This window comes from Solanum stenotomum, chromosome 3, assembly GCF_019186545.1.
Source record: "Solanum stenotomum isolate F172 chromosome 3, ASM1918654v1, whole genome shotgun sequence".
Classification (NCBI taxonomy): domain Eukaryota; kingdom Viridiplantae; phylum Streptophyta; class Magnoliopsida; order Solanales; family Solanaceae; genus Solanum; species Solanum stenotomum.
In genome coordinates this window covers 64,047,278-64,074,505 of record NC_064284.1, presented here as the reverse complement: position 1 = coordinate 64,074,505, position 27,228 = coordinate 64,047,278, and the positions used below count along the sequence as shown (strand labels likewise).

Here is a 27,228-nt window from a genome sequence, read left to right as displayed (position 1 = left end):
GTTCTCTTATTTGACTTTGCTCTACAAAACAAAACTATTTTGCATCATTCCCAAGCAAAAGTTACACTACAAAAAAAAAAAAATTAGCTACAAACTCGTCACTTGAGTGTAGCTATTTTTTATTTTTTGAATGTAATTTCTTGCTTAGAATTGATGCATGATAGTTTTGTTTTGTAAATCAAAGTCAAATAAGAGAAGGAAGCTCAATTCTTAGAACAAAGCAATGAACGAATGCTTGTCCAAACATAAATTAAGTTGACAGAAGACAACAAATTTTAATTGAAACACCTCACTCAAACCAAAAAAAATTAATAAAATTCTACCAAGTATGTGACTTTTGCACAATTGGACATTTACCTAATTAATTTGTACAAACCCCTTATCAGTTACCAACAAATTTCACCAATTATATTTTACACTTGATTCCATGCTAAGATCATCAACTAGTCATAATCACTTTTTTAATCTTTTTGACTATAAATATAAATCCTCACAAAAAACTCCTCTTTTTTACTTCAACCCCTTTTACTTGTCAATTTAGAAAAATTAACTTTTTCTTTTACTTGTTCAATTAAGCAATTTAAAAGGGAATTACAAACAAACAAAAAAACAATTTCACCACTACCATTAAGGAATCATTTTTCAAACTAATTGAAGTACTAATAGTCAATTCCTTCTTTTTTAAAGCTCGTGCCCACATAAATCAGAACAGAGGGAACGATATAACCTAACCTCTATAGAATCCATCGTGTCTTTAGTCATTGTCTTCACATCATGAGCTTTCTTTTGTACTTTATCTGCAGTACTAGTCTCTGATTTCTTCTTCAATCTAGAGAAGACAAACTTACAAGTTCTAATAAACAATTTATAAATGTTAAGTAAATTTTTAAACACAAATTCAGGATGCGGGCAAGGCTAAAGCTACTGGGTTCGGTGATTCTGTGAAGTAGTAGTATACAGGCTTGTAACTTCGCCCCTATTTAAACGCATACACAAGCCCATGTTATAGATACACACATACATGTTTGAGTCAAAGCTAACTGGATTTGAACAGACAAATATTATGTCATGCTTAATACTACCAATGTTAAATAAATTTCATAACTAATCAAACTATGTCATACAAATAATTGGAAAAAATATCATAATCATCTACCAAAAACAATAAACAGGTGGGAAAAGGTACCTCAGAATAAGTAGGGGATGAGGAGAAACAAACACGGGAGACATTGCCGTGGAGAAACAGGCATTACATGCAAACACTTCATTCCTGAAGTTGTTCTTAAGAAATTTCCATGCATTGCCTCATTTTCTGAACAACTACAAGATGGTGGCAGAACCAGGATTTTCAGTAAAAGGGTTTAATATATATAAAAGTAAGGACACGAAGAAGACAAGGGAATTCAATATCTATCTCTATAAACATAAAAAAAGAAGTATATTTTTCCGGAAAAGGGGGTTTGGATGAACCCCGTTGTGCCCCCTATCTAGTATGATAAAAGTAAAAATCCTTAATTTCTCCTTTAGCCTGCGTATCACCAAACTTTTAAGATGTTTCTGCTGAAAACTTGTGTAAATCTTCACCTTGAAGAGTTTCACTTTCTTCGTAATCCTGCATAAAGCTCTCACATTTCACATTAGAATTTTAAGTTGCATTTCTCCCTTGAATACTGATAAAATCATGCACAAAGTTGCAGAAAGATATCTCAATGACCAAAAATATTCTGGAAACAAATTCACACTGGATATCGTAACCAAAACAACTACTAAATGTTACGATCATGGGATCACTTATGAGTATTCAGCTTATTCTGGCATGTTCTTCCCTTAAGCCAACATGTGTAAGCATATTATCGTTGAAATCACTAAAACTTGCAAGGGCAGAAATTGTGCGCTGAAAAGCTTTAGCTGCCAGGCCAATTTAGGTAAAACATCCTGTCACGGACAGGATGAAGTCTTTGAAAATTGTTTCTTTTGATTTGTACTCATAAACTGGGACTTGACAATTGATAGTCAATAGCAGGGGCAGCAGTGCAAGCTCCCTGAGAACAAACGAACTTAAAGATGAACCTGAACGGAATACTATAATGAACAATGCAGATAAAGTCAACTTTCAGATGCTATAAAAATTCAGGGGACTGACAGTTAAGCTCCATTCTTGATTACATACTTGTTGGCGGGCCTTATTTTCCTCTACAGGTACAATAAAAGGAAAAAATCAATCAGAACAAAGAATTAGAAACCTCAAATTAGCACGAATCTACTGTACCACTAGCTCAAATTCATCATTTGTACAATCTAAGTTTTAGGCATTTCCGATATCCTCTGTATGGTCAAAGCAATAAATTTTCTTGGCAACTCTTCTGGAAAAGACATGCAAAGAGCAAAGCACTCATCATATCCATGGAACAAAACATGTAAACTTGTGTGCTACTTCCCTACTTCTTTCCGTGTATGTTTTCTTAATATCATGTTTATCTTAAACGCTATTTCAAGGAAAGTAATCTTTGTTAAATAGCTAAGGAGAGGAAGATAAAGAAAAGAACACCATTGGTGAGATTGAAACTTTGCACCTTCGTAATGTAGGATGGAAACACAACCACTAAGCAGCATCTATTTACTTTTAAAAATGCATAATACCGTCTCTTTCCGTTGACGCTCAATTTTGCAGGACAAAGATACATATTCGTTCTGTTAACATTGGCAACACTAAGAAATGGATGTTTTTGCCTCTGCAAATCCTAGGCTCAATTCTCTATTTATCTGTTCTTTAATTCTAAGTCATTCAAAATTAATAAAATTACATGCAGATATTGCTTCCCAAATCACAACATTTGCAACAGCATGAAGACTATGGACACAATACAGATCTGCAGTAAAGCTGATACGAATCATCGCATTCATCATTCATCGATAAAGGCAGGGGCGGAGCTACAGTGTCTTGAGGGTATCCAAATTGGACACCCTTCATCGGAAAATTATACCGTACACTTAAGTAAAATGCTGTTCAAAATACTTAAATTTAATACTTTGGACAGCCTTGACTCAATAAGCCACTGCGGCCCAGCGGATGGAGGCTCACTTGTGAAGCCCATGTGCGCAGGTTCGAATCCCCAGTAGCTACTCATTTTTATAATCATTTTTAAGAGCTCCTATTTATTATTTTTATAATCATTTTTAAGAGCTCCTATTTTATTATTCCTTTAATTATCTAAGGCAATTAAAGGACTTTCTAAAAAATAGTTAGTAAATTTGTTAGAAATCTATAACTTAAAAATCTAATAAAGCTTATTGAATTTTCAATGAATTTGACTTTTTATTTCTTTTCATCAAAGTTTGAAATAAAACTTAAACGTAATTATTAAAATGATTTCATTTTAAGTTGAACCACCCCCTTTCTTTTCTTTTTTTCCTTTGTTCATTTACTTCATATTAAATTAAACACAAATAATTAAAGCTACATATCATGCAATTTGATTTTTAAAATTTTGGAACATTTATACATAAAAAAATATATTAAGATTACGTAATTCGATTTTAAATTTTTCACTGCACCCATTCATCAACTTTTTTTTGCTTATGTAATGTTTGGACACCCTTCGTGAAATTTCTAGCTCCGCCACTGGATAAGGAAACCTGAAGAGGCCATGTTCTTATTGCAACAAACATTCATTCTAATTCAATAATGCAATCAAATTACTTTTACCTTCATTGTCATCGAGCTCTTGCAAGTAATGATCAGCATCCAAGGCTTCCACACACCCTACACAAATATGAAGTTGAAAAGCAGAAGCAACTTAGAACCGTAATTCTGCTAACATTACGCTATCTCGTTATCTTGAGAGAACAGTGAAAATCAAAGCTTCAAACGAATCCACATTGAAGATATAAATGACAAACATAGATGGAAAATGCAAGCACAGAAGCGCACAGGCGCAATCCTTTGCAGTGTTACATGAGAAACTTTGCAATTTACAAAAGTTTCTTTTACTCTAGCACATAGTGGCTGCCAGAACAATAAGATATTATTGATACAATTCTAAATCAAGGCTTTACAAATTAGAAAAGAAAAAAACACATATTCATGGACCATATTTTGATCTCACCAGCACAGGGACTGTCATAGTAGAAGTATGTGAGATACACCTAATAGACATGCAGTAGACATGGCCAACCAAGCAAACCAACTTCATTTCTGGACCAAGCAAACCAATAATGAACAAAGATTAAACCAAATTCGGATCACTAACCTGTGCCAGTATGTGTGACGGTTTTGCCCATACACTTCTTATCTTGAATATAACCAGTAACAAAAAACGCCGCTGATGCTAGTCTATATTGTCCTCAGCATAGTTACCACATATCAGTCAAAACCGAACTGCAAAAGAAGAACAATCTGAAACCTACAGCAATCACTTTTCAACTTTAAGTCATCCTGACAGCCTATTCTCCCCAGAGGGCTCCACTACCTTGAGTTCCAACGCACCTCTATCATAGGGTTGCTCAACCATCTATTTTGCAGTATTTAAACTCAAATCTACTATAAATTATATATACTTTGGATAGAGAGAAAGTTTGTCAGCTGATGGCACCATGCTACGCGACTTAGTCATCTCAAGAAATAGTGAATTGGATGTAACTTCTTTTGCACGTACATGAGGTAACCTGTCTCTTGCAGAACTTCACCAAAATATTTTATTCAGGTTTCCCTTGCATCATTTGAACATTTAATTTCAATAGGAAATATTTTGCTAGATGTTCAACCATACTGACATCGACTCATGACTAAAGTATAGCATCACAATGAACATATTGGGTGTCATAGAATCTATCTATACTACCTCAAAAGCATGAACTCCCTAACTTGAATGTTAAATTACTATAATACTCCCAACTTAAAACACCAAATTTAGTATTTATTCTATATTTTATATTGTATTTATTTATTTGTTCTATATTATATTAAAAGTTGGCACCTATACAAAACAAATAATGTCTATAAGATAATATTAGTGAGATAAGACTAATTACATGATTGAACCTCATCAAATTGAAATAAATATATACATTATTGCATTTAACTAATAAAAATTTTCATTGACCATCTTCATAGGTTTGCGTGAAAAAGAGAACGATCCACATTGAACATTCACAAAAAAATCTGCAATATTATTTTTTGCTAAGCTTATTATTCAAATCTTCACTATAATAAGCAATACTATATTTACTATAACATATATTTTTGGAATTGGTAATCACGTGCAACGCACGTGTCAAAAAACTAGTTGCAACAAAAGGATGAAATACTAAGGAAAATCATTAGATTTTATAAAACTAAGACCAAATGATTACATCGCAAAAGAGATATTTGGTCTCACAAAATAAAAAGGGAAGGATGACACTACAAAAGGTATATATAATATAGAAGTATTTCCAATGACTGTAGCCTGAGAGTTTCACGATTCATGCATTCAAATTATAATTGCTTCAAAGAAATGAATTTAACTTTGAAAAGTTTAGGTGACACCTTAGCATATGATTCTTGAACATGCTCTGGAGACTAAAGATGAATATATCTGGAACACATCCCCCAATTCGCCAAAAATCCCTCTCAAGAACTGATGGCTAAAAAAGTTCCAAGTATGCCCAAGAATTCTAAGTTACTTTTGGAATTTGTTTTAACAATCAATTCTCCAGGGGATCTCTAGCAGAGTGGTGGGATGGGTTCTATGATATATTCACCTCTGAGCAGGCCCAAGAATCCGTTCTAAATCACAAGTTGAGAGTTATATTTTCGGATTTTCCCCATTTTCTTTGTTAAAATCACCAAACTTGGATAGAAAGAAAATATTAGCTTATCCAATCTGCTATTTGACGTGAGTTTTCCTGTGAGAACAGGATACAGTTTTCGACAGTTGTTCTTTCTACTTGGAAGTACTAAGCTATGGCGAAAAAAATTGACAGTTAATGACAGCAGAAACAAACTACCGAAAAGTTGAACTAAACATGCACGTGATGTTAACTTTTTCTGTTGATGTGAAAAATCAATAGGAACACATACATTCGACCCGCGGTATTTAACTAAACAACGTAGCATGAATCTACTGGGTGTGTGACTCTTCTGAACCAAATATGCAAAAGTAAAGAAACTCACCTGACCAAACATTTGGCAAGATCCAACTCATAAAGGTTGCGTGTTATTTTCCTGCTTCTTTCCACGTATGTTCGCTTGGTTTCCCATTTTATCCTAAATGCTTAAAGGAATCTTCAAAATGAAATTGGAGGTAAAATACAGAGATGATAGGTAACTCGCAACTCAATAAGTAAGCCAATGGCAAAAAAGAGCATATTCTAAGCATCAGCTTCAGAATCAATTACAGCTCCTAATAACCACAGTTCTTCACTTACTTGTAGGAGAAAGAAGTGAGTGGCATTCTATTGGTTAGAGATCATACCTTGCTCTCTTTTTCTTCTTTCGGTGCAAGGAAACTTACCTGAAAAGTGGTTGGTTTTGGTGGATTTCTATGATGCAATCCCACATTGTATAGGTTTTTGCACAGGATGGCACTGGTATAATAATTTGATAAAGCTGATTTAGTCTGATAGCACCTGTCAAAAATGAAAAACAGCACATTAAAATTTTCTGATAGCATAAAACAGTTCATTTCCAGTTTGATCATTCAAGACGTTATACGTAATTTAAATTTAATTAATAACAAATATGGAAGAATTTTTTTTTTCGCCCGGTAGAATGCATTAGGATTTTAAATTAAATCCACCTTGTGTTGGCGAGGGATGAGGTAGACCACGAGATACGCATGTAAACAGTATGACACAATTCCAAGAGCCTTCAATTGAATAAGTTTGACTAAATCACGCCAACTGAAAAGTTTTAAGTCACCCGAAATTCGTGGACTTACAGAGTAAACTCTTACCATTACTTAAATCTGCGACCAATTCTTGTTTTCACTTGATTTCATTTGGTCCCATGTGAACTTATAATCCTAATTGCCTGCCAAGTGATCCTAAATAGTGACAATTGAAAAGCTGATTTGAGAACTTCACTTGTTTGAAGAATGGTTGTAAAATCTTGTACAATTTCAGGAATTACGTGGTGCACAAGTGATATATAGAACTTCTTAGAGAACCAAAGCCCACATAATATTTTCCGTTCAGGGCCTATAGTCTCTACCAACTACTCCTTCCATTAACTTTACTTGTCCCCTATTCCAAAAATAAATCTTCACTATTACTAGTCACTTTTAACATATCAATAAAAGACAATTATTGTTTTTCTATTTTACCGTCGACACTAATTACTTACTCCCCAAATCATTTCCAAGACCTAAGACTATACATCAATTGATATGGGTGTTGCAGTAAATAACTCATACTAATCATTGTTTCTTAAGGGGCATGTAAAGTCCAAAGTGGACAAGAAAAAGTGAACAGAGGGAGTATGTTGACGATTGTTAAAGAAATTCAGTTTACCAACTTAGAACGATCTTAGAACCAAAGGTGACTTCCTTTATCTTTCCCTAATAGATGGCTAGGGGAAGTGCATTTACCAGGGGAAGCAGCGGTGGAATTTTGATTACGTGGGACAAGAGAGAATGGCTAGGAGAACTGATTAACTCTGGAAACCAATCGATTCTATGCAAATTTATTGGCATAAACCAGGAGATGACATGGTACCTTAGTGCAGTTTATGCTGACTACAATAGGGTCACCAAAAGAAACCTTTGGAATGAGCTAATTACTAGCAAAACTTTTTGTGAGGGGCCTTGGGTGGTTTGTGGTGACTTCAATGTGACTAGGTATGTGTGTGAAAGGACAAACTGTAATAGGATCAATGGGGCAATGGCTGAATTTTCTGATTGCATCAACGACTTAAAATTGGTAGACCCTCCTTTATTTGGAGGGTCTTACACTTGGAGAAGAGGGGAAAGCCAGAATAGTGCATCCAGAATCGACAGATTCCTATACTCTCCTGAATGGGAAGACCGATTCTCTCAGGTTAAGCAGACACTGCTCCCAAGACTGGGTTCTGATCACAACCCAATTCTACTATCTTGTGGTGACTGGGAGTTCAAAAAATCCTACTTCAAATTCGAAAATTGGTGGCTAGAAATTGAGGGATTCAGAGACAAGGTGAAGGAATGGTGGAACTCTTTTCCAAATACAGGAAGACCATCTTACAATTTGGCAAACAAGCTCAAGCTCCTTAAAAAAGAGCTGACACAATGGAGCAAAAGCCACAGATTGAACTGGAAGAAAAAGAAAGAGGAGATCCTTTTACAAATCAGCTACTGGGAAACTCTTCAAGACCAAAGGGCCCTATCTGATGATGAGCTTTTGCAAAAATCACATCTAGCTATGGAGTTTGAGGAGGTTGCCAAGAGAGAGGAGATAGCTTGGAGACAAAGATCAAGAGTTAAATGGCTGAAACAAGGTGATAAAAATACCAATTTTTTTCATAGAATGGCCAATGCCCACAAGAGATGCAACTCCATAGAATCCTTACAAGTAAGGGGTCTCACTATCACTGACCCAGAAGTCATCAAGGATAATGCTCAAACTTTCTACCAGAAAATGTCCAAAGAGACTGAGCACTGGAGACCTGATTTCAATCTCCAAGTTGCACCAGTCATCTCCACAGAAGATCAGACATGGCTGCAAAGGAATTTTGAAGAAGAGGAAATCCTAGAGACCATCAAGTCATGTGCTATTGAAAAGGCCCCTGGGCCTGATGGTTTCCCAATCAACTTCTACCTAACCTTTTGGGAGTTTGCAGTAGTTTTATGACCACCAAGTTTTTGAAAGAAGTCTTGAATGCTACTTATGTGTCCCTCATTCCGAAGAAAGCAGGAGGAGCAGAATTAAGAGATTTCAGACCAATCAATTTGATCTCTGGGGTGTACAAAATATTGGCCAAAGCATTAGCTGAGAGAATGAAAAAGATCATAGGGAATTTGGTCAACAGACATCAAATGGCATTCATCAAGGGAAGACAAATAATGGATGCAGCATTGATAGCAAACGAATGAGTAGACACAAGAACCAGAGGAGATGTGGCTGGTCTAATGTGCAAACTAGACATTGAAAAAGCTTTTGATCATGTCAACTGGAACTATCTCCTAAATCTCCTCAAACAAATGGGTTTTGGAAATAGATGGCTAAACTGGATAAGTTTCTACATTAAAACTGTTAGGTTCTCCATTTACGTTTTTTTCCCTCCGAAAGGGCACTTAGACAAGGAGACCCCCTCTCCCCTTTTCTCTTTATCCTAGCCATGGAAGGACTCAGCAGTATGGTTAGAACAACTCTCCAATAGAATTGGATAAGGGGTTTCAAGCTTAATAGCCATGGTGTGGGTGATCTGGAGGTCAGTTGTCACCTGGTTTATGCAGATGACACTATAATTTTTTGTGAACCTATAGAAGAGCAGGTCTGGCATATCAGACTGATATTAACTGTTTATGAAGCTGTATCTGGTTTGAAGGTAAACTGGAGGAAAATCAATTTATTTCCCATCAAAGAGGTAAACCACATGCAGACTCCGGCTGGCATCTTAGGTTGTGGGGTGGACAAACTCCCAACTGTTTACCTTGGCATGCCCCTTGGTAACAAACATGATGATCTGGAGATTTGGGATAACATCATAGAGAAGACAGAGAAAAAATTATCTCAATGGAAGGCTCAGTACATATCACTTGGAGGAAGAGTCACTCTTATAAACTCAGTCCTAGACTCCCTTCCCACCTACGTGATGTCATTGTTTCCTATCCCTTCCAGTGTATCTAAGAAATTATACAGGCTCAGAAGGAATTTTCTATGGAAAAGAAACAAGAAGGGTGGGGATACAATTCAGTGAAGTGGAAGGAAACTCAATTGAGCAAAAACCAGGGAGGACTAGCCATCAGAAACCTAAACTTACAAAATCAGTGTCTTCTCATGAAGTGGTTATGGAGGTTTAGTGAGGAAGAAGCTTCACTCTGGAAACAGGTCATCTCTCACAAGTATGGTCAAGAAAGTCAATGGGTCACCAATGAGGTCAACAGTACTTATGATGTTGGTGTGTGGAGAGCTATCAGATCAACATGGACAAAAATGCAAGGAAATACCAGAATCAGAGTTGGAAATGGGCTCAGAACTCTCTTCCGGAAAGATCTCTCGATAGGTCAGTCCACTCTGCAGGAATCCTTCCCTGATTTAATGTTATTAAGCTACAATCCTGAAGCTACAGTGGGGGAATGTTGGTCTCCCCAAGGTTGGAACCTAACATTTAGAAGACACCTTAACGACTGGGAAGTGGAGAAGGTGGCAAACATGCTGAATGTACAAGGGGTCTTCACTGGCACAACTTCTAATCCAGATTCTTTAAGATGGAAATACACACAAGATGGCATCCTCTTGGTGAACAGACTTTACAAGAAGGAAAACAGCTGCTCAACACATGGGGAAGTCTCAAAGCTCTGGAAGTCCTTATGGAAGATTAAGGCCCCTACTAAAATCAAATGTTTCGCTTGGTTGGTGGTCAGAAGGGCTTGTCTCACTCAAGAAGTTCTCCAAAAGAAGGGAAGGACACTTGTACCTAGATGTTTTTTGTGCAACGAAATTGGGGAAACAAATAACCATTTGTTCCTGCATTGCAAATTTACTGCTCAACTATGGCATCCATTCTTTACTCTCACTAACGAAGAGTGAACAATGCCTGAGCACACAGCTGACCTGTTGAGTTGTTGGATCAGAAGAGGTGGCAGCAAAAGCCAGAAGAAGTGGTGGCGGATGATACCTTCCTACAGTTGGTGGACAGTGTGGGAAGAAAGAAATGGGAGATGCTTTGAAGACAAAGTTAAGTCTATTCATGATGTAAAATGGAGCTGTCTAGTCACATTATTTTTTTGGTGTAAGGAGAACTGTATAGAGGAAATGGATGAATTTGTCGATTTCTTAGGAGCTTTGTAAATCTAGACTCTATTTTCTCTTCTTGTGAAAAGTTTCTGAAGATGACCAGCGTCCCTTAATGCTGAGGAATACAACACTACTTTTGTCCAAAAAAAAAAAAGATAAAGGAAGTCACAAATGGTATATTTCTACCTAGTTTATAACATCCTCTAACACTATTTGTACCAAGTCGGACCCCTTAGTAATAACTTGTTGAAATTGGAATGACCTTAGGTAGAAGGGTTTTAGACTACTTGCAAAGACAGAGTAGTTTAAAATATGTTGAATTTATCATAAGCTACACGAAGAATATAGAAATCTATCAAGGTAAAGAGAAACAACTTCTACACATGTTATGATGGCAAAATCCAATCTCATGGTGTTATTAAAAGTAATTGCTTCACCGCTTAAAGTGATATAGAAATCCAAGCGATGAGTTATTGCTTCGTGAGCAAAACCAAGCGTTTCGAATGATGATGAGCAAAATAATCCTAACCTTAAGCGGACAATTTTTGGCTCAACTATGAGGAGTTGGATTAATACCAACTTTATTATAGCATTAAATCATACATGTTTGGCATTTTTAGTTTTCCATAATTTGCGCTTTACTTCATTGTGTATCTCTTAAATTTTATGTTCTATTTAGGATGATTATTAGCGAAAATGAAAGGAAGTCACTGTTAGAATAGAATAGGTAAACACAATCCTACACCAAATAGGAATAGTTTATAGTCTCCTATTTGGTAAGGAATAGTATTATACAGTGTCTATAAATAGGGTTCTCTATGTAATAATTAGAACTACAATTCAATAATATATATTTCTCACATGGTATCAGAGCATTGGTGAGAAACTTACCCAAAAATATTTTTAAAAAAAAAGAAAAAAAAAAGGTCAGAATCCGGTGACTGTAACGGCTGGTTTGCATTGTTGTCTTGTTTTACAAGTGTTGTGCCAAAACCCACACCACCACGAGGTACGGAACACTCAAGCGAGCAAACCCCAGTGGGCTCCTCTGAGTTTCACCTTGTCACGCGCCCCCACGCGCCTTCGGCAGTTCTAGGCTTGCGTCACCACGCACCAGCGCGACACTTTCCGGCCAATGTTTTCGACCAATTTTTTTTTCATTGAGGTCGCCTCTCCATTCCAAGGCAGACTGTATATTTATTTTCTTTTTCCGACTAGTTTCAGGCAGTCAGACCTAATTTCCGGCGACTGCACCCTTTTTTTTCCAGATTCCGACCATCCTTGTCTGTTTTTTTTTTTCTCTCTAAATTCATAATATGTCTTTAGGGATTGATATTTTTGGCTCCAAGAATATAGGTAGTTCAAGTGCTATGATCACTTCAGAACCATTAATGGGAAGCTCAAACTATTTAGCTTGGGCTTCCTCGATTGAATTATGGTGCAAGGGGCAAGGCGTTCAAGATCACTTAACCAACAATACTTGTGTGGTAGATGAAAAGGCAAAGGCTAGTGAGACAGATAATAAAGTCAGAGCACAATGGGAGAAGGTTGATGCTCAATTATGTAGTCTCCTATGGCGATCTATCGATTCCAAGTTGATGCCCTTGTTTCGCTCATCCCAAACATGTTATTCAGTTTGGGAAAAGGCTCGTGCTGTATATACTAATGATATATCTCGATTCTATGATGTGATATCTAGAATGACTAGCTTAAAGAAACAAGAATCCGATATGTCTACTTACTTGGGACAGGTACAAACAGTCATGGAGGAATTTGACATGTTGATGCCAATCACTACAAATGTGGACAAACAACAAGAACACAGACAGACGTTGTTTCTAGTTCTTACACTTGCTGGACTTTCTACTGACCATGATTCAGTGCGTGATCAGATTTTAGCTAGTCCTACCATTCCTACAGTTGATGAATTATTCTCTCGTCTACTTCGTCTTGCCGCGCCTCCCAGCCACAAAGTAGTTTCATCACCGACCATTGACTCATCTGCTCTCGCATCTCAAACCATAGAAAAACGAGCATATCAATCTATGGAGAATCGATGAGGAGGAGGTCGTTTTGGAAAACCTCGATCCAAGTGTAGTTATTGTCATAAATCTGGACAAACTCGTGACATATGTCATAATTTGCATGGTCCACCACCCAGTTATGATCCTGCTACTCTAAAGGAATATAACGAGTTCCTTCGTAATCGTGCAAGTAAGCATACATCTTCACAAGAAGCAGTTGTTGTTCCACGTGATCGACCATCCCATAATGCTCATATTGCTCAATCAGAATATGATGAGTTCCTTCAATATCGAGCAAGTAAGCAAACGTCTCCACAAGTAGCTTTGGTTGTTCAACATAATGTTGCTATTGCGGGTAATTCTTTTGCTTGTGTTGCACAGTCTAATACTCATGGATCATGGGTCATGGACTCGGGCGCTTCTGATCATGTTTCTGGTAACAAATCACTTCTGTCAGATATTGTTTATTCACAAACTCTTCCTACTACTACTTTGGCAAATGGGATACAAACAAAACCAAAAGGGGTTGGAAAAGCCACACCCTTATCTTCTGTCACTCTAGACTCTGTTCTTTATGTCCCTGGTTCTCTTTTTAATTTGGCATCTGTTAGTCATTTGACACGTGCCCTACATTGCGGTATAACCTTTTTTGATGATTTTTTTCTCATGCAGGACCGCAGTACGGGACAGACGATTGGCACAGGAAATGAATCACAAGGCCTTTACTATCTTACCTCTTCAAATTCCTTCACAGCATGCTCTGTTACAGATCCTCCGGACCTCATTCACAAACGATTGGGACATCCGAGTCTATCTAAACTGCTACAGATGGTGCCTAGTTTATCTAGTTTATCCAAATTAGATTGTGAGTCGTGTCAACTTGGGAAACACACTCGTGCCACATTTCCACGTGGTATTGAGGGTCGTTCAGAGTCTATTTTTCATTAGTTCATTCTGATGTTTGGGGTCCTAGTAGAGTTAGTTCCACCTTAGGATTTCGTTATTTTGTTGGTTTTATTGACGATTATTCAAGATGTACTTGGGTTTTCTTAATGAAAGATCGTTCTGAGTTATTTTCTATATTCAAAAGTTTCTTTGCTGAAATAAAAAATCAGTTTGGTGTTTCTATTCGTACTTTTCGTAGTGATGATGCCTTAGAATACTTATCATCCCAGTTTCAGGAGTTTATGTCTGACCAAGGAATTATTCACCAAACATCTTGTCCATACACTCCTCAGCAAAATGGTGTAGCGGAAAGAAAGAATAGGCATCTCATTGAGACTGCTCGCACTCTCCTCATTGAATCCCATGTTCCGCTGCGTTTTTGGGGTGATGCAGTCCTTTCAACTTGTTATTTAATTAATAGAATGCCTTCATCTTCTATTCAGAATCAGGTTCCACATTCCATACTATATCCTCAGTCACATCTTTATTCTATCCCTCCTCATGTATTTGGGAGCACGTGTTTTGTTCATAACTTAGCCCCAGGAAAAGATAAATTAGCCCCTCGTGCTCTTAAATGTGTCTTTCTTGGTTACTCTCGAGTTCAAAAAGGGTATCGTTGCTATTCACATGATCTCCGCCGATATATTATGCCTGTCGATGTAACATTCTTTGAATCTCAACCTTACTACACATTTTCTGATCATCCTGATATCTCTGAGGTATTGCCCATCCCTCAGGTCTTGCCTGTACCGACTTTTGAGGGACCTACGGTATCTTCTCTATCTCCAGTTATAGTGCCACCACTCCTAACTTACCATTGGCATCCCCGTCCAGCAATAGTCTCCAATGATTCATGCATGCACCGAACCCTGCTCCCACTGCGGCCTTGCCTCCTGCTAGTCAATTGATTGCACTTCAAAAAGGTATACGATCTAATCGAAATACTAATCCACATTATACTTTCTTGAGCTATCATCGTTTATCTTCACCCCATGATGCCTTTGTATCATCTTTGTCCTCTATTTCCATCCCTAAGACTACAGGAGAAGCACTTTCTCATTCTGGATGGAGGCAGGCTATGATTGATGAGATGTCAGCTTTACATTCGAGTGGTACTTGGGAGCTTGTCTCCCTTCCTACTGGTAAGTCTACTGTTGGTTGTCGTTGGGTTTATACGGTCAAAATTGGTCCAGATGGTCAAGTCGATCGGCTTAAGGCTCGCCTTGTTGCTAAAGAGTATACTCAGATATTTGGGCTAGATTATAGTGACACTTTCGCTCCTGTAGCCAAAATAGCATCAGTTCGTCTTTTTCTATCTATGGCTGCCGTTCGTCATTGGCCTCTTCATCAGTTGGACATTAAGAATGCTTTTCTGCATGGCGATCTAGAGGAAGAAGTATATATGGAGCAACCACCTGGTTTTGTTGCTCAGGGGGAGTCTAGTAGCCTTGTATGTCGATTGCGTCGGTCACTCTATGGTCTGAAACAGTCTCCTCGAGCTTGGTTTGGAAAGTTCAGCACAGTAATTCAGGAGTTTGGCATGACTCGTAGTGGCGCTGATCACTCTGTGTTTTATCGGCATTCAAAACCAAATTTGTGTATTTATTTGGTTGTTTACGTTGATGATATCGTTATCACCGGCAATGATCAAGTTGGTATCGCTAATTTGAAGCAGTATCTTTTTCAGCATTTCCAAACTAAAGACCTCGGCAGACTAAAGTATTTTCTTGGTATTGAGGTTGCTCAGTCTAGATCAGGTATTGTTATTTCTCAACGCAAGTATGCTTTAGACATTCTTGAGGAGACAGGAATGATGGGATGTAAACCCATTGACACTCCTATGGATCCAAATGTTAAACTCCTTCCAGGACAGGGGGAGCAACTCAGTAATCCTGAAAGGTATAGACGGTTAGTTGGAAAGTTGAATTATCTCACGGTGACTAGACCGGACATCTCTTTTCCTGTGAGTGTTGTAAGTCAGTTTATGACTTCTCCTTGTGATAGTCATTAGGATGCAGTTGTTCGTATTTTGCGATATATAAAGTCAGCTCCTAGTAAAGGACTACTCTTTGAGGATCAAGGCCATGAGCATATCACCGGATATATAGACGTTGATTGGGCAAGATCACCCTTTGATAGATGTTCTACATCCGGATATTGTGTTTTAGTTGGAGGTAATTTGGTGTCATGGAAGAGTAAGAAACAAAGTGTGGTTGCTCGATCCAGTGCAGAAGCAGAATATCGAGCAATGGCTGTAGCAACTTGTGAGCTAGTTTGGATCAAACAGTTGCTTGGAGAACTGATGTTTGGAGAAATTGATCATATGGAGCTTGTGTGTGATAATCAAGCGGCCCTTCATATTGCATCAAATCCAGTGTTTCATGAGAGGACTAAGCACATTGAGATTGATTGTCACTTTGTAAGAGAAAAGATACTCTCAGGTGATATTGTTACCAAATTTGTGAAGTCAAATGATCAACTTGCAGATATCTTCACCAAGTCCCTCACCAGTCCTCGTATTAATTACATTTGTAACAAGCTAGGTACATATAATTTGTATGCACCAGCTTGAGGGGGAGTGTTAGAATAGAATAGGTAAACACAATCCTACACCAAATAGAAATAGTTTATAGTCTCCTATTTGGTAAGGAATAGTATTATATAGTGTCGATAAATAGGGTTCTCTATGTAATAATTAGAACTACAATTCAATAATATTTTCCCCATATATTTCTCACAGTCACAAATGGAATATTTCTATTTAGTTTATAACATCCTCTGCCACTTTTTGTACCGAGTCGGGCCCATCTAGTAATAACTTGTTGAAATTGGAATGACCTAGATAAAAGGGTTTTAGACTAGTTGCAAAGACAAAGGGTAGTTAGAAATATTTTGGCATTATCGAAAGCTACTAGAAGAATATAGAAGGGAACAAAGTAAAAAAAACAACTACCACACATGTTATGATGGCAATATGATGATAAGATCCATTGAGTCTCAAAGTGTCATTATGGGTCAATGTTTTTCCTCTTAATGATAAAACAAGATAAACGAGGAGTTATCACTTCATAAGCGAAGCCGTGCGCTCTAAATAATGACGTGCAAAATAATCCCAACGATAAGCGGTCAATTTTTGGTTAAACTATAAGGAGTTGGATTACTATCAGCTTTTATTATAGCATTACATTCATACATGTTGGTATTTTTTTCAATAACTTGTGCGCTATACATCAACTAAATGTGAGCTTCAGTTCTCACTATACTACAAGCCCAAAGATCTTGTTGTTTTTTGTACTTAGTGCACTTCACCCCAAGGAAAGTCAGTTCTCGTTTTTGCTTCAACCCCATAGATGATCTTGTTGCTTTTTTGTATTTCTTGCTTTTGAAAACATTGTAACGTCATGGTCTAGTCTTGCTTGATGGTGTGATCACTACATCAACAATGATGAAAGTGGGCCAAAAAGACTAATGTTTTCATATGGAAGGCATGGTGCTCAAAGCTTAAGGAGCTAGGTAATAGTTAAGGTTTTCCTCTTTCAGTAGAGTTCATCCTTTTCCCTTTGTGAGAAAGAATTCCTAGTCTTATCCGATGGAAAGGCAGTGAGGCAAATTTCTAATACTTAACAACACAAATCTTTATGTGTTAGTCATTGTTTTCCGAGTTTAAATAGGGACGGGCAAGTAGGTGTTCAGGAACTCAATGCTAATTGAGCTAACATTCTTTTCCCCTTAACCAATCAGTGTTCCCCTTCTTCTTTTACTCTCCCTCCTGTCTTATCCACCAAATGATGCACAGATAGGATGTCCCCATTCATTATGTCATTATGTCATTATGTGAATTAAATATTATATCGCAATGCAGAAACTTTCGTCAATCTATGCACTCTACTCTTGAGGTGGTCTCTACCTCAAGAGACCACAGCCACAAATCACTTGTTCGAGAAAATATCTGCAGCAAAGCAGGCACAGTCCCTTTATGTTGTTTTATCATTTTGACAGTAAGAAGGGGAATCATGGAGCAACTGTAAAGTTGTCTCCATGAAATCAGCCACTGATGTTAGCATCAAGATAGGCTGCCTACCTACATTAATGGAGTATGGCCCTTGCCCGGATCCAGCGTAAACGCAAGATGCTTCATGCACTGGGATGCCGTTATCATTTTGACACTAAACTTGTAGATTTGATCAACTAGACTCTCTGCTAATATAAGAACATCTTATTCACGACCAAGGAAGAATGCTATCTTTTATATAAGCCTAATAATGGACTTGAATACAAGTACCATCAACATAATGTTTCTTCAAACATCGATCATCAATATCTTTAATAGTATTTGGAGTCTAATTCACAAAAGCTTAACTACCATCAGTATAATGTTACTTCAAGTATAGTTGATCAAGACCACTTATATAAATACCAAATGTTGCCTGTGACCTTAACCTAAATCGCTCTTGCCTGAAGCCATCAATGTTATGTTTTCTCACTATTAATACCTAACCTCTATGCCTCATTTAAATGTATAAGCAGTTTAGCATTTACATCAAGACACTGCAGTTTAAGGCTGCATACACATCACCCTACCTAGATCCCACTTGTGGGGTTAGTCTGGGTATGTTGTTTTGTTGTGCACTGCACTTTAAGGCTGCATACACATCACCCTACCTAGATACATCATTCTTACCACTTGAAGGAAAAGTTGATGCTTCTTGAAGAACTATTACTCCCAAATCTCCAAGTTGATTAAAAAATATGAAACAGCCATTTTACAATTAGGAGAAAGCAACAACATCGAATGTTATTCCACTCACAATCAAGTACCCATGATAAAGCTTGGATTACAAAAAAAATAAATCCTTAAAACAATCAAGAAGTAACAAAATGCATCTGTCTTTCCTCATGGCTGTAGCCTACATGTACTGTATAATAGCTAATGATTTGCAAGCTTTCTCGAGGTATCACCTTCTTAATTCCATGCCAAGAGAAAGATCAGGAAATCAAGAGATCTTGATTTGATTAGGGAGTTTGCTGCATTCCAGAGCAGGAGCCGGTGGAAGAGCCTGATAGGAAGATTAGCAGCGAATCCGATATGAGTTTCCGCTATAATAGAGAACTGTTTAATTGTCCTTGAATAACTAAAAACAGACCAACATTTTCATACACTCACAAAAATTGGCATTCTTATTTTGGGTCAAAAAGCATTCTCACATAGTCACATAAGCAATTCTTTTATTCACATCTGCAATTACCAAATAATTTAGGCTATAGATACATTCAGTCATGTATCCAGAGTTCTTGTATACACCAAATAAAACCTCTTCTTAGGGGAAATATTTCATATCCTTAAAGCTGGACATGAACGAGGCTTTAACCTAATCCATAAAAATACTTGATGTTCATGATCGAACATACAAAGTTAAAAACGATATTAATTTTGTGTTGGTAATTGCTACATGCATACAACAACGAGCACGTTCTGCACAAGGCACTGAGAATTCTGAAAAAGTATGCAACTGATTCCTCCAATGAAGGAGGCTTTTCTTGCAGATTTTAGTTATGACCTTAATGCATGTTAAGTCAACATATAAGAGTGGAAACTACCTTAGGTGAGCTCACATGTATTATCAAGACCAAAGTCAGGATATTCTGAAACATTAATGCAAGGTATTTGAAAACAATAAAACGAACCTGCTTCACAAGGATCTGGCACCGGAAGCACAAAATTTTTAGGGGTATCGCCATTTGGTTCCATCTGCATAGTTTGGTCAAAGTAAATGCCTTGTCCCTCTCCCTCATCCTGGAAGAAATAAAACCTTGACAGTTATGTCACAACATTAAAAAAAATTGTTGTTGTATCAGAAATGTAAACATACTTTGGCCTCCCACTGTTGAGGCATATTTGGAATCTGCTCCATCAGGCGGCTGCATGACACAAGAAAATCTAAAAGAGTTAGAAATCTTCTGATTCACCAACTTCAACAACCAAATTGATGCTTGCACTATGCAATATCATAGCAATAACTAGTTATCTAGGAAGATTAACACAGAGAATTAGATAAATTCAATTTTACGGTCATAATTACATTGCGCAAGACCCAATGGACACATGATTTTTTCAAGAACAAAGCAGCACAGATATAACATGAAGTTACATGAACAAGACAAACACTAAAAAAAAATACATCAAGTGCAGAAACGTTGGTTCGGATTAGCAATAAACATAACAAGTTATTACCTAGAATCAGTTACAAACGCCGCCCCCTGACTCGGACGATCCACGTCAAGAAATCTTAACTTAGGTGTCACTTCGTCCTCAGGCATCCTCAGATGGCATGGCTCTTGTGATCTCTCAGGACTAAATGCCGGCACCACAAGAGATATATTATGTGCCTATAGTTCGGACAAAAGAGTGACATCACAAGGGAGACATTATAATCTATAAAATTAAGACCAAACGATGCATCGTAGGAGAGCTAACTGGTGTAACAGAATGAGAAGAAGATGTTGGCACAGCATAAGGGACTTGAGGTACCACATTGTCCATAGTACGTGCAGCCTGATAATTTTAGAAAAAAACATTCATTTAGATTATAATAGTCTCAAAAAGAAGATAAATTTAAGAGAAAATGGTCAAATGGATTTGAAGTAAAGGAACTATTAGTAAAAAAATAATTTTACTAATTTTTGAGATTAACGAGATTAATAGCTACAATTTTTGAGATATAGTTGATTGATTGAGATTTGAGATTAATAATTAAAGGAACTATTAGTAAAAAAATAAAATTTTTTTGGTGGGTCAATTGGATTTGAAGTAAACCCATACTAACTTTTCTCAAATCAGATCCAAAGTATTTTGGGGTGATATAAATATATGTAAACTTATCTACAATTGATTTAGGTTGATTGATTTTGCAAGAGATTTACTTGAGTTAGAAAATTTGTTTAGATTCAACAATAGTGAATCCGGTGAAGATGGTGGTGGCAGCACGACTTAGAGTTGGTGAAAGATGGGAGATTTGTTTATATTGCTCGAGAAGAAAGAAAACAAATAAGAAAAAAAAAATTAAAAATGCATATATTTATTGAAAAGAGATATTAAAAATAAAGTTTTAATAATAGTTTTTGATGCTCACTCTCCCAAAGAGAGTGAAACACACTCACTATGCCAGCTAAGCATTTAGCGAGGTAATAATTTCAGTTTTAAACAGTACAGGGTGTGATAGGACCTTGATAAAATTAAAGTGTGTAGTTGAGAATCCGGATATACATTGAGGGGGCATTTGACCATTTTCTCTAAATTTAACTAGAAAAGTTTAGGGAATACCTCAGCATAAGGATCTTGGGCGGACTGATTAGAGATGAGCATATCATAGAACACATTCCACCAGTCCGTGAGAAATGACCCTGGAGATTTTGTAGCTGAAACAAATCGCAGAATTAAATAATTGTACATTAGCACATAACCACAAATCAAATGATCAGTCACAATGTTGTGCACGTCCCTCCAAAATAAAGAAGAGCAACTAATACAATTTCATAAACACGGAAAGCATTTTCAAGAAAAAATTGACCCTAGAATAAGTGCACCACAACATTCAAAGAACGGCATTATCTATCATTCCCTCCATTCAATTTGTAAGGATACTTTTGGTATGTTACACTCTCTTTAACCCAATTTATATGGCATACTTTACTTTTTCATTTGTCCCCAAAAAATGTCACATTTGTATATTTAAAAATACTTTAACATTCTCACGTTACTATGATGATTTATAGTCACACATGTTTAAAGCTTATTTTAGACCACATCTATCAAAGGTCTTTCATAAATTTTGTGGGCCAATGAAACATTAATACAAACATAGAGAGAATAAATTTAATTTGTGTCACAAGACTTTCTTTTTTTCTCAAACTATGTGTCTAGTCAAACACCATATAAAAACTAAAATGAAATCAAAGGAATAACAAGGTTCTTAGAAATAACATGATCATCAATAAAAGAGTAGACCGATGCACGAAGCATCCTGCATTCACCCAAAGTCCAGAAAAGGCCCACACCCCAAGGGGATGTGACTAAGGAAGTCTACCCAAACCCAAGCAGCAGTGGCTAATTTAGCGTCTCACCCTGAGTTATAGGTCATGCGGAGACAACTTTTAATGAATGATAATCACGATTAAAGAGTTCAAATCTGCCATAGATTTAAAGAAAGACTTACCATCATCTGTGGGATTTTCAACATCAACTTCACTCGCGAATTCCTTGGCAGACTCACGCATCCCCTTCTTAACAAAGTAATCATAGATGCACTTGTCAAGCCTGGAGAATTTCCAAAAGAATCTCATTAATTTGATGTAAATTGTTTTCCCCTAAAACATTTTCTCGATGAAGACGCCTTCCAATATTAATTAAAAGGAAAAAGAATCAAATTTGACCATATACTATCTAAAATTAAAGGCAAAGTTCCTCCTATGCACGGGGTTCAGGGAAGGACCGGACTATAAAGGTCTATTGTACACAATCTTACCCTGCTTTATTGCAACAGATTGGACCAGAACATAAAGGTCAATTTTTCGCAGTCTTACCCTGCATTTTTGCAAGAGATTGTTCCCACGACTTGAACCCGTGACTTTCTGGTTGCAATGCAACAATTTTACCACTTACTCCAAGGCTCCCCTTCCACTTGGTGAAATATTATTTTCTTATATGTTACGCTTGTTTTGTATCACTTGCCTTAACAAATAATCATACCTTTCCTTTCAACTTCTAAAACTTAAAAATGTCATCAAAACCCTATTGAAAAAATTTCTCCAAAAAAATATTTTCCAAGATAAAGCACGTTTTACATAAATTTCTCTGATTGAAAAAAACATTCAAGCCTAAAATTAAGAGAACATAAAAGGAGAAAAGAACGTATATTATAAAAATTTATAAACTTGTACTCACATCTTTTGAGAATTCCCCGAGTCCATGATCCAAAGAAAATGGAGAAAGAGGATAAAATGAGAGTGAAGATAGATTAGTTAACAGGATTTTTCTACAAAAAATTAAATGGAAGAAAAGACACAAACAGACAATATATACTATTGACTATAAAATATTGAGTGATAAAAGAGACAAGAAAATGGATGCCAAATAAAGAAAAAGAAAAGAAAAATGATATCTATATTTTCACTATTAAAATGGGAAAAAATTTATTACAAAGTGTGTAATAAAAAATATGGAAATCAAATGAATGATAATTTACATACCAACAATTGTATTGACTTAAAGAGATTGAGAAAGAAAAGAGATGGAGAAAAAGAAATCAAAATTTTCATTGTTAAAATGGAAAAAAATTCATTATAAAGTGTGTACAGAAAAAAAGTATGGCAGGTAAACAATGCAGTAAATTGAAGGATGAGCAATAATTTGGTTAATAAATAAAATAAAAACCATATGCACAAAAGAATTCATGGTAATAAAAAGTATTCCTGTTTCGTCTCCACAACTAAGATTTTCTTTAAGATTTAAAGCTTTTTCTTTTTCAATCAATTAATTCATATTACACTTTTTTTTCCTTTAAGAATTTTCCTTTTATACCTTTTGTACGAGGCAGAAATAATTTATTTGTTTCTTATCCATGTGACTCTTAAAGTCATTGGACAATTTTAGAAGTTTTCCTGAAAAGAATATTGAGAGAAGTTTAATAGAAAAAATTTTAAGGTGTCAGGTAATTGTATATTTAAGAAAATTGATTTGTTTGCCAAATTTTAAAAAGGATCTGAATTTAAATTCTTAACTATTTGAGAACATTTCTAAAAGTGTTTTCAATGAATATTTTCAAAATGTTTATGAAGATAATCTTAGGACCTTGTATGGTCAGAGACTTCAAATTTATTCCTAGAAATTTCCTTTGTTTATTAACTCCAAAGTGAAGAATTAAATTTTTTTAAAAGAGATCATATAGAAAATGCGGAGAATTTCTAACACTAAGAAAAAATTACATAATAATTTAAAATTACTGGAAAGACGCCTTTTTTTTATAAATTAACGAGTAAAAGGGGATGAAAAAAGTAAAAGAGAGGGTTCTTTTTTGTGAGGATTTATATTTACAGTCAAAAAGATTTACGAAGTAAACATGACTAGTTTGTGATCTTAGCATGGAATCAATCAAGTGTAAGAAATAAAGGTGAAATTTGTCAGTAATTGTTAGAGAATTTGTACAAATTAATTAGGTAATTGTTCAACTGTGCAAAAGTTACATAGTAGAATTCACTTTTTATAGGGTATGAATGAGATATTTCAATTAAATTTTGTTGTCTTTTATCAACTAAAATTCATGTTTGCACAAGAATCAATTCATTGTCTTTTTCCCTTTTACTTGTAAGAATTGGGTTCTCTTCTCCTATTTGACTTTGCTCTACAACCAAAACTATTTTGCATCAATCCCAAGCAAAAGTTATACTAAAAAAATAAAATTAGCTACAAACTCGTCACTTGAGTGTAGCTAATTTTAATTTTTTAATGTAGTTTTTGTTTAGAATTCATGCTAAATAGTTTTGTTTGGTAAATCAAAGTCAAATAAGAGAAGGGAGCTCAATTCTTACAAGTAAAAGGAAAACAAGGCAATGAATGAATTTTTGTCCAAACATGAATTTTAGTTGATAGAAGATAACAAATTTTAATTGAAACACCTCATTCAAACCAAAAAAAAAGTAAATTCTACAAGGTATGTGACTCTTGCACAATTGGACATTTACCTAATTAATTTGTACAAACCCCTTAACAGTTGCATACAAATTTCACCATTTATATTTTGCACTTGATTTGCTAAGATCATCAACTAGTCATGATCACTTCTTTAATCTTTTTGACTATAAATATAAATCCTCACAAAAAAACTTTTTATGTTTACATACTCCATCCCTTTTTACTTGTCAATTTATAAAAAAAATATACTTTTTCTTTTACTTGTTCACTTAAGCAATTCACCATTAACATTAAGTAATCATTTTAACTAATTAAAGTACTAATAGTCAATTCGTTCTTTTTTTAAAGCTCGTGCCCACATAAATCAGAAAAGAGGGAATGATATAACCTAACCTCTACAGAATCCATCGTGTCTTTAGTCATTGTCTTCACATCATGGACTTTCTTTTGTACTTCATCTGCAGTACTGGTCTCTGATTTCTTCTTCGATTTTCTTTGCATTTTTTGCCATGGATCTTCCATGCTTGTTTTAGATTTCTCGGTCATCTCGACAATCCTATCCCCTGCATCTTCCACAGTCCAATCGTCATTGAAACCTTTATCATAGTCCAATTTTCTTTTATATTTGTCTGATGCATGGTACTCCTTCAACATACACATGAACAAGAACAAAACGTTAGAAAAAGCTTCCGTTAGCTGCAAAAACTATACTGTACTCTTTCTCAGAAAATTAAAAGAAGAGGATGACACTACAAAAGGTATATAATATATAAGTATTCCAATGACTGTGTAGCCTGAGAGTTTCACGATTCATGCATTCAAATTATAATTGCTTCAAAGAAATGAATTTAACTTTGAAAAGCTTAGGTGACACCTTAACACATGATTCTTGAACATGCTCTGGAGATTAAAGATGAATATATATGGAACACATCCCCCAATTTGCCAAAAATCCCTCTCAAGAACTGATAGCTAAAGAAATCTCAAGAATTTTAGTTACTTATGGGATTTGTTTTTACAATCAATTCTCCAGGGGATCTCTAGCAGAGTGGTGGGATGGGTTCTATGATATATTCACCTTTGAGCAGGCCCAAGAATCCTATGTTGAGGTTTCACCCGGTTTTCTCAATTAAATATCTCCTTAGTTAAAGCAATTATAATTGTGTGAGTTTCTGAATTCTCAGGCTGAACAGTCTTAAATAGAGTGTGCTAACCTATATCCCTTCTTAAATGGCATCTTTTGCTCTTAATTTTACAAGATCAAATATCAGAATCTAATGTCTACCTCGTGATACAACCATTTTGTCCTAACACTGACACCTAAATACCACCACTTTTTAAACAAGTGGTATATCCGCTCTAAATCACAAGTTGAGAAGTATATTTTCCCCCTTTCCCTTGTTAAAATCACCAAACTTGGATAGACAGAAAATATTAGCTTATCCAATCTGCCACTTGATGTGAGTTTTCCTGTGAGAACAGGATTCAGTTTTCGACAGTTGTTTTTTTACTTGGAAGTACTAAGCTATGGTTAAAAAAATTGACAATTAATGACAGCAGAAACGAACTACAACTAAACATGCACGCAATATTTACTTTTTCTGTTGATGTGAAAAATCAATAGGAAGTACAACAAGAAATAAATAAGAAACCTTAAAGAACACATAAATTCCACCTGCAGTATTTAACTAAACAACATAGCATGAATCTACTGAATGTATGGCTCTTCTGAACCAAATATGCAGAAGTAAAGAAACTCACCTGACCGAACATTTGGCAAGATCCAAGTCATAAAGGTTGTGGGTTAATTTCCTGCTTCTTTCCATGTATGTTCTCGCTTGGTTTCCCATTTTATCCTAAATGCTTAAAGGAATCTGAAAATGAAACTGGAGGTAAAATACAAGAGGGTAGGTAACTCGCAATTCAATGAGTAAGCCAGTGGCAAAAAAGTAAATATTCTAAGCATCAGCTTCATAATCAATTTCAGCTCCTAATAACCACAGTTCTCCACTTACTTGTAGGAGAAAGAACTAAGTGGTATTTTAAGTCACTCGAGATTCGTGGACTTACAGAGTAAACTCTTATCATTACTTAAATCTGCAATAAATTCTTGTTTGATTTCATTTTGGTCCCATGTGAACCTATAACCCTAATTGCCTGCCAAGTGATCCTAAATAGTGACAATTGAAAAGCTGTTTTTACAACTTAACTTGTTTGAAGAATGGTTCCAGGAAGTACATGGTGCACAAGTGATGTAGCACTTCCTAGAGAAAGCCAACATCATGCTAGCCATTTAGGGCCTATAGTTTCGACCAACTACTCCCTCCTTAACTTTACATGTCCCCTATTCCAGAAAAAGAATTTCACTTTCACATGTCACTTTTAACATTCAAGAAAAGATAATTATTTTTTCCTATTTTACCCTCAACATTAATTACTTATTTCTCAAATCATTTCTCAAGACCTACAACTATACTTCAATTAATATGGGTGTTGTGGTAAAATACTCATGCTAATCATTGTTTCTGAAGGGGCGTGCAAAGTCCAAAGTGACAAGTAAAGTTGTGAACGGAGGGAGTATGTCGACGACTGTTTAAGAAATTTAATTTACAAACTTAGGGAGGTCTTAGAACAAAAGGTGAATGAGTAAGTTTTTAC

The 27,228-nt window shown here is 35.9% G+C and overlaps 1 protein-coding gene across 3 annotated transcripts in view; it reads right to left on the bottom strand.

Moving 5' to 3' along the window:
- The window catches only part of LOC125859761 (uncharacterized), a 35,615-nt gene extending 12,598 nt beyond the window's left edge, over positions 1-23,017 (bottom strand). For 2 of the 3 annotated variants that reach the window (XM_049539575.1, XM_049539574.1), the window contains exons 1-8: positions 22,825-23,017; positions 22,097-22,197; positions 21,205-21,299; positions 20,359-20,436; positions 20,116-20,270; positions 19,754-19,802; positions 19,569-19,677; positions 18,843-18,940 (exon numbers count right to left, since the gene is read on the bottom strand). In XM_049539575.1, coding sequence (XP_049395532.1) covers positions 18,897-18,940; positions 19,569-19,677; positions 19,754-19,802; positions 20,116-20,270; positions 20,359-20,436; positions 21,205-21,299; positions 22,097-22,197; positions 22,825-22,850 — 657 coding nt within the window. In that variant the 5' untranslated portion in view covers positions 22,851-23,017 and the 3' untranslated portion in view covers positions 18,843-18,896. Of the gene's footprint in view, positions 1-6,344; positions 6,610-18,842; positions 18,941-19,568; positions 19,678-19,753; positions 19,803-20,115; positions 20,271-20,358; positions 20,437-21,204; positions 21,300-22,096; positions 22,198-22,824 lie in introns of those variants that run through there. The other variant, XM_049539577.1, reaches the window with a different exon arrangement.
- Between the last annotated feature and the right edge of the window lie 4,211 nt (positions 23,018-27,228).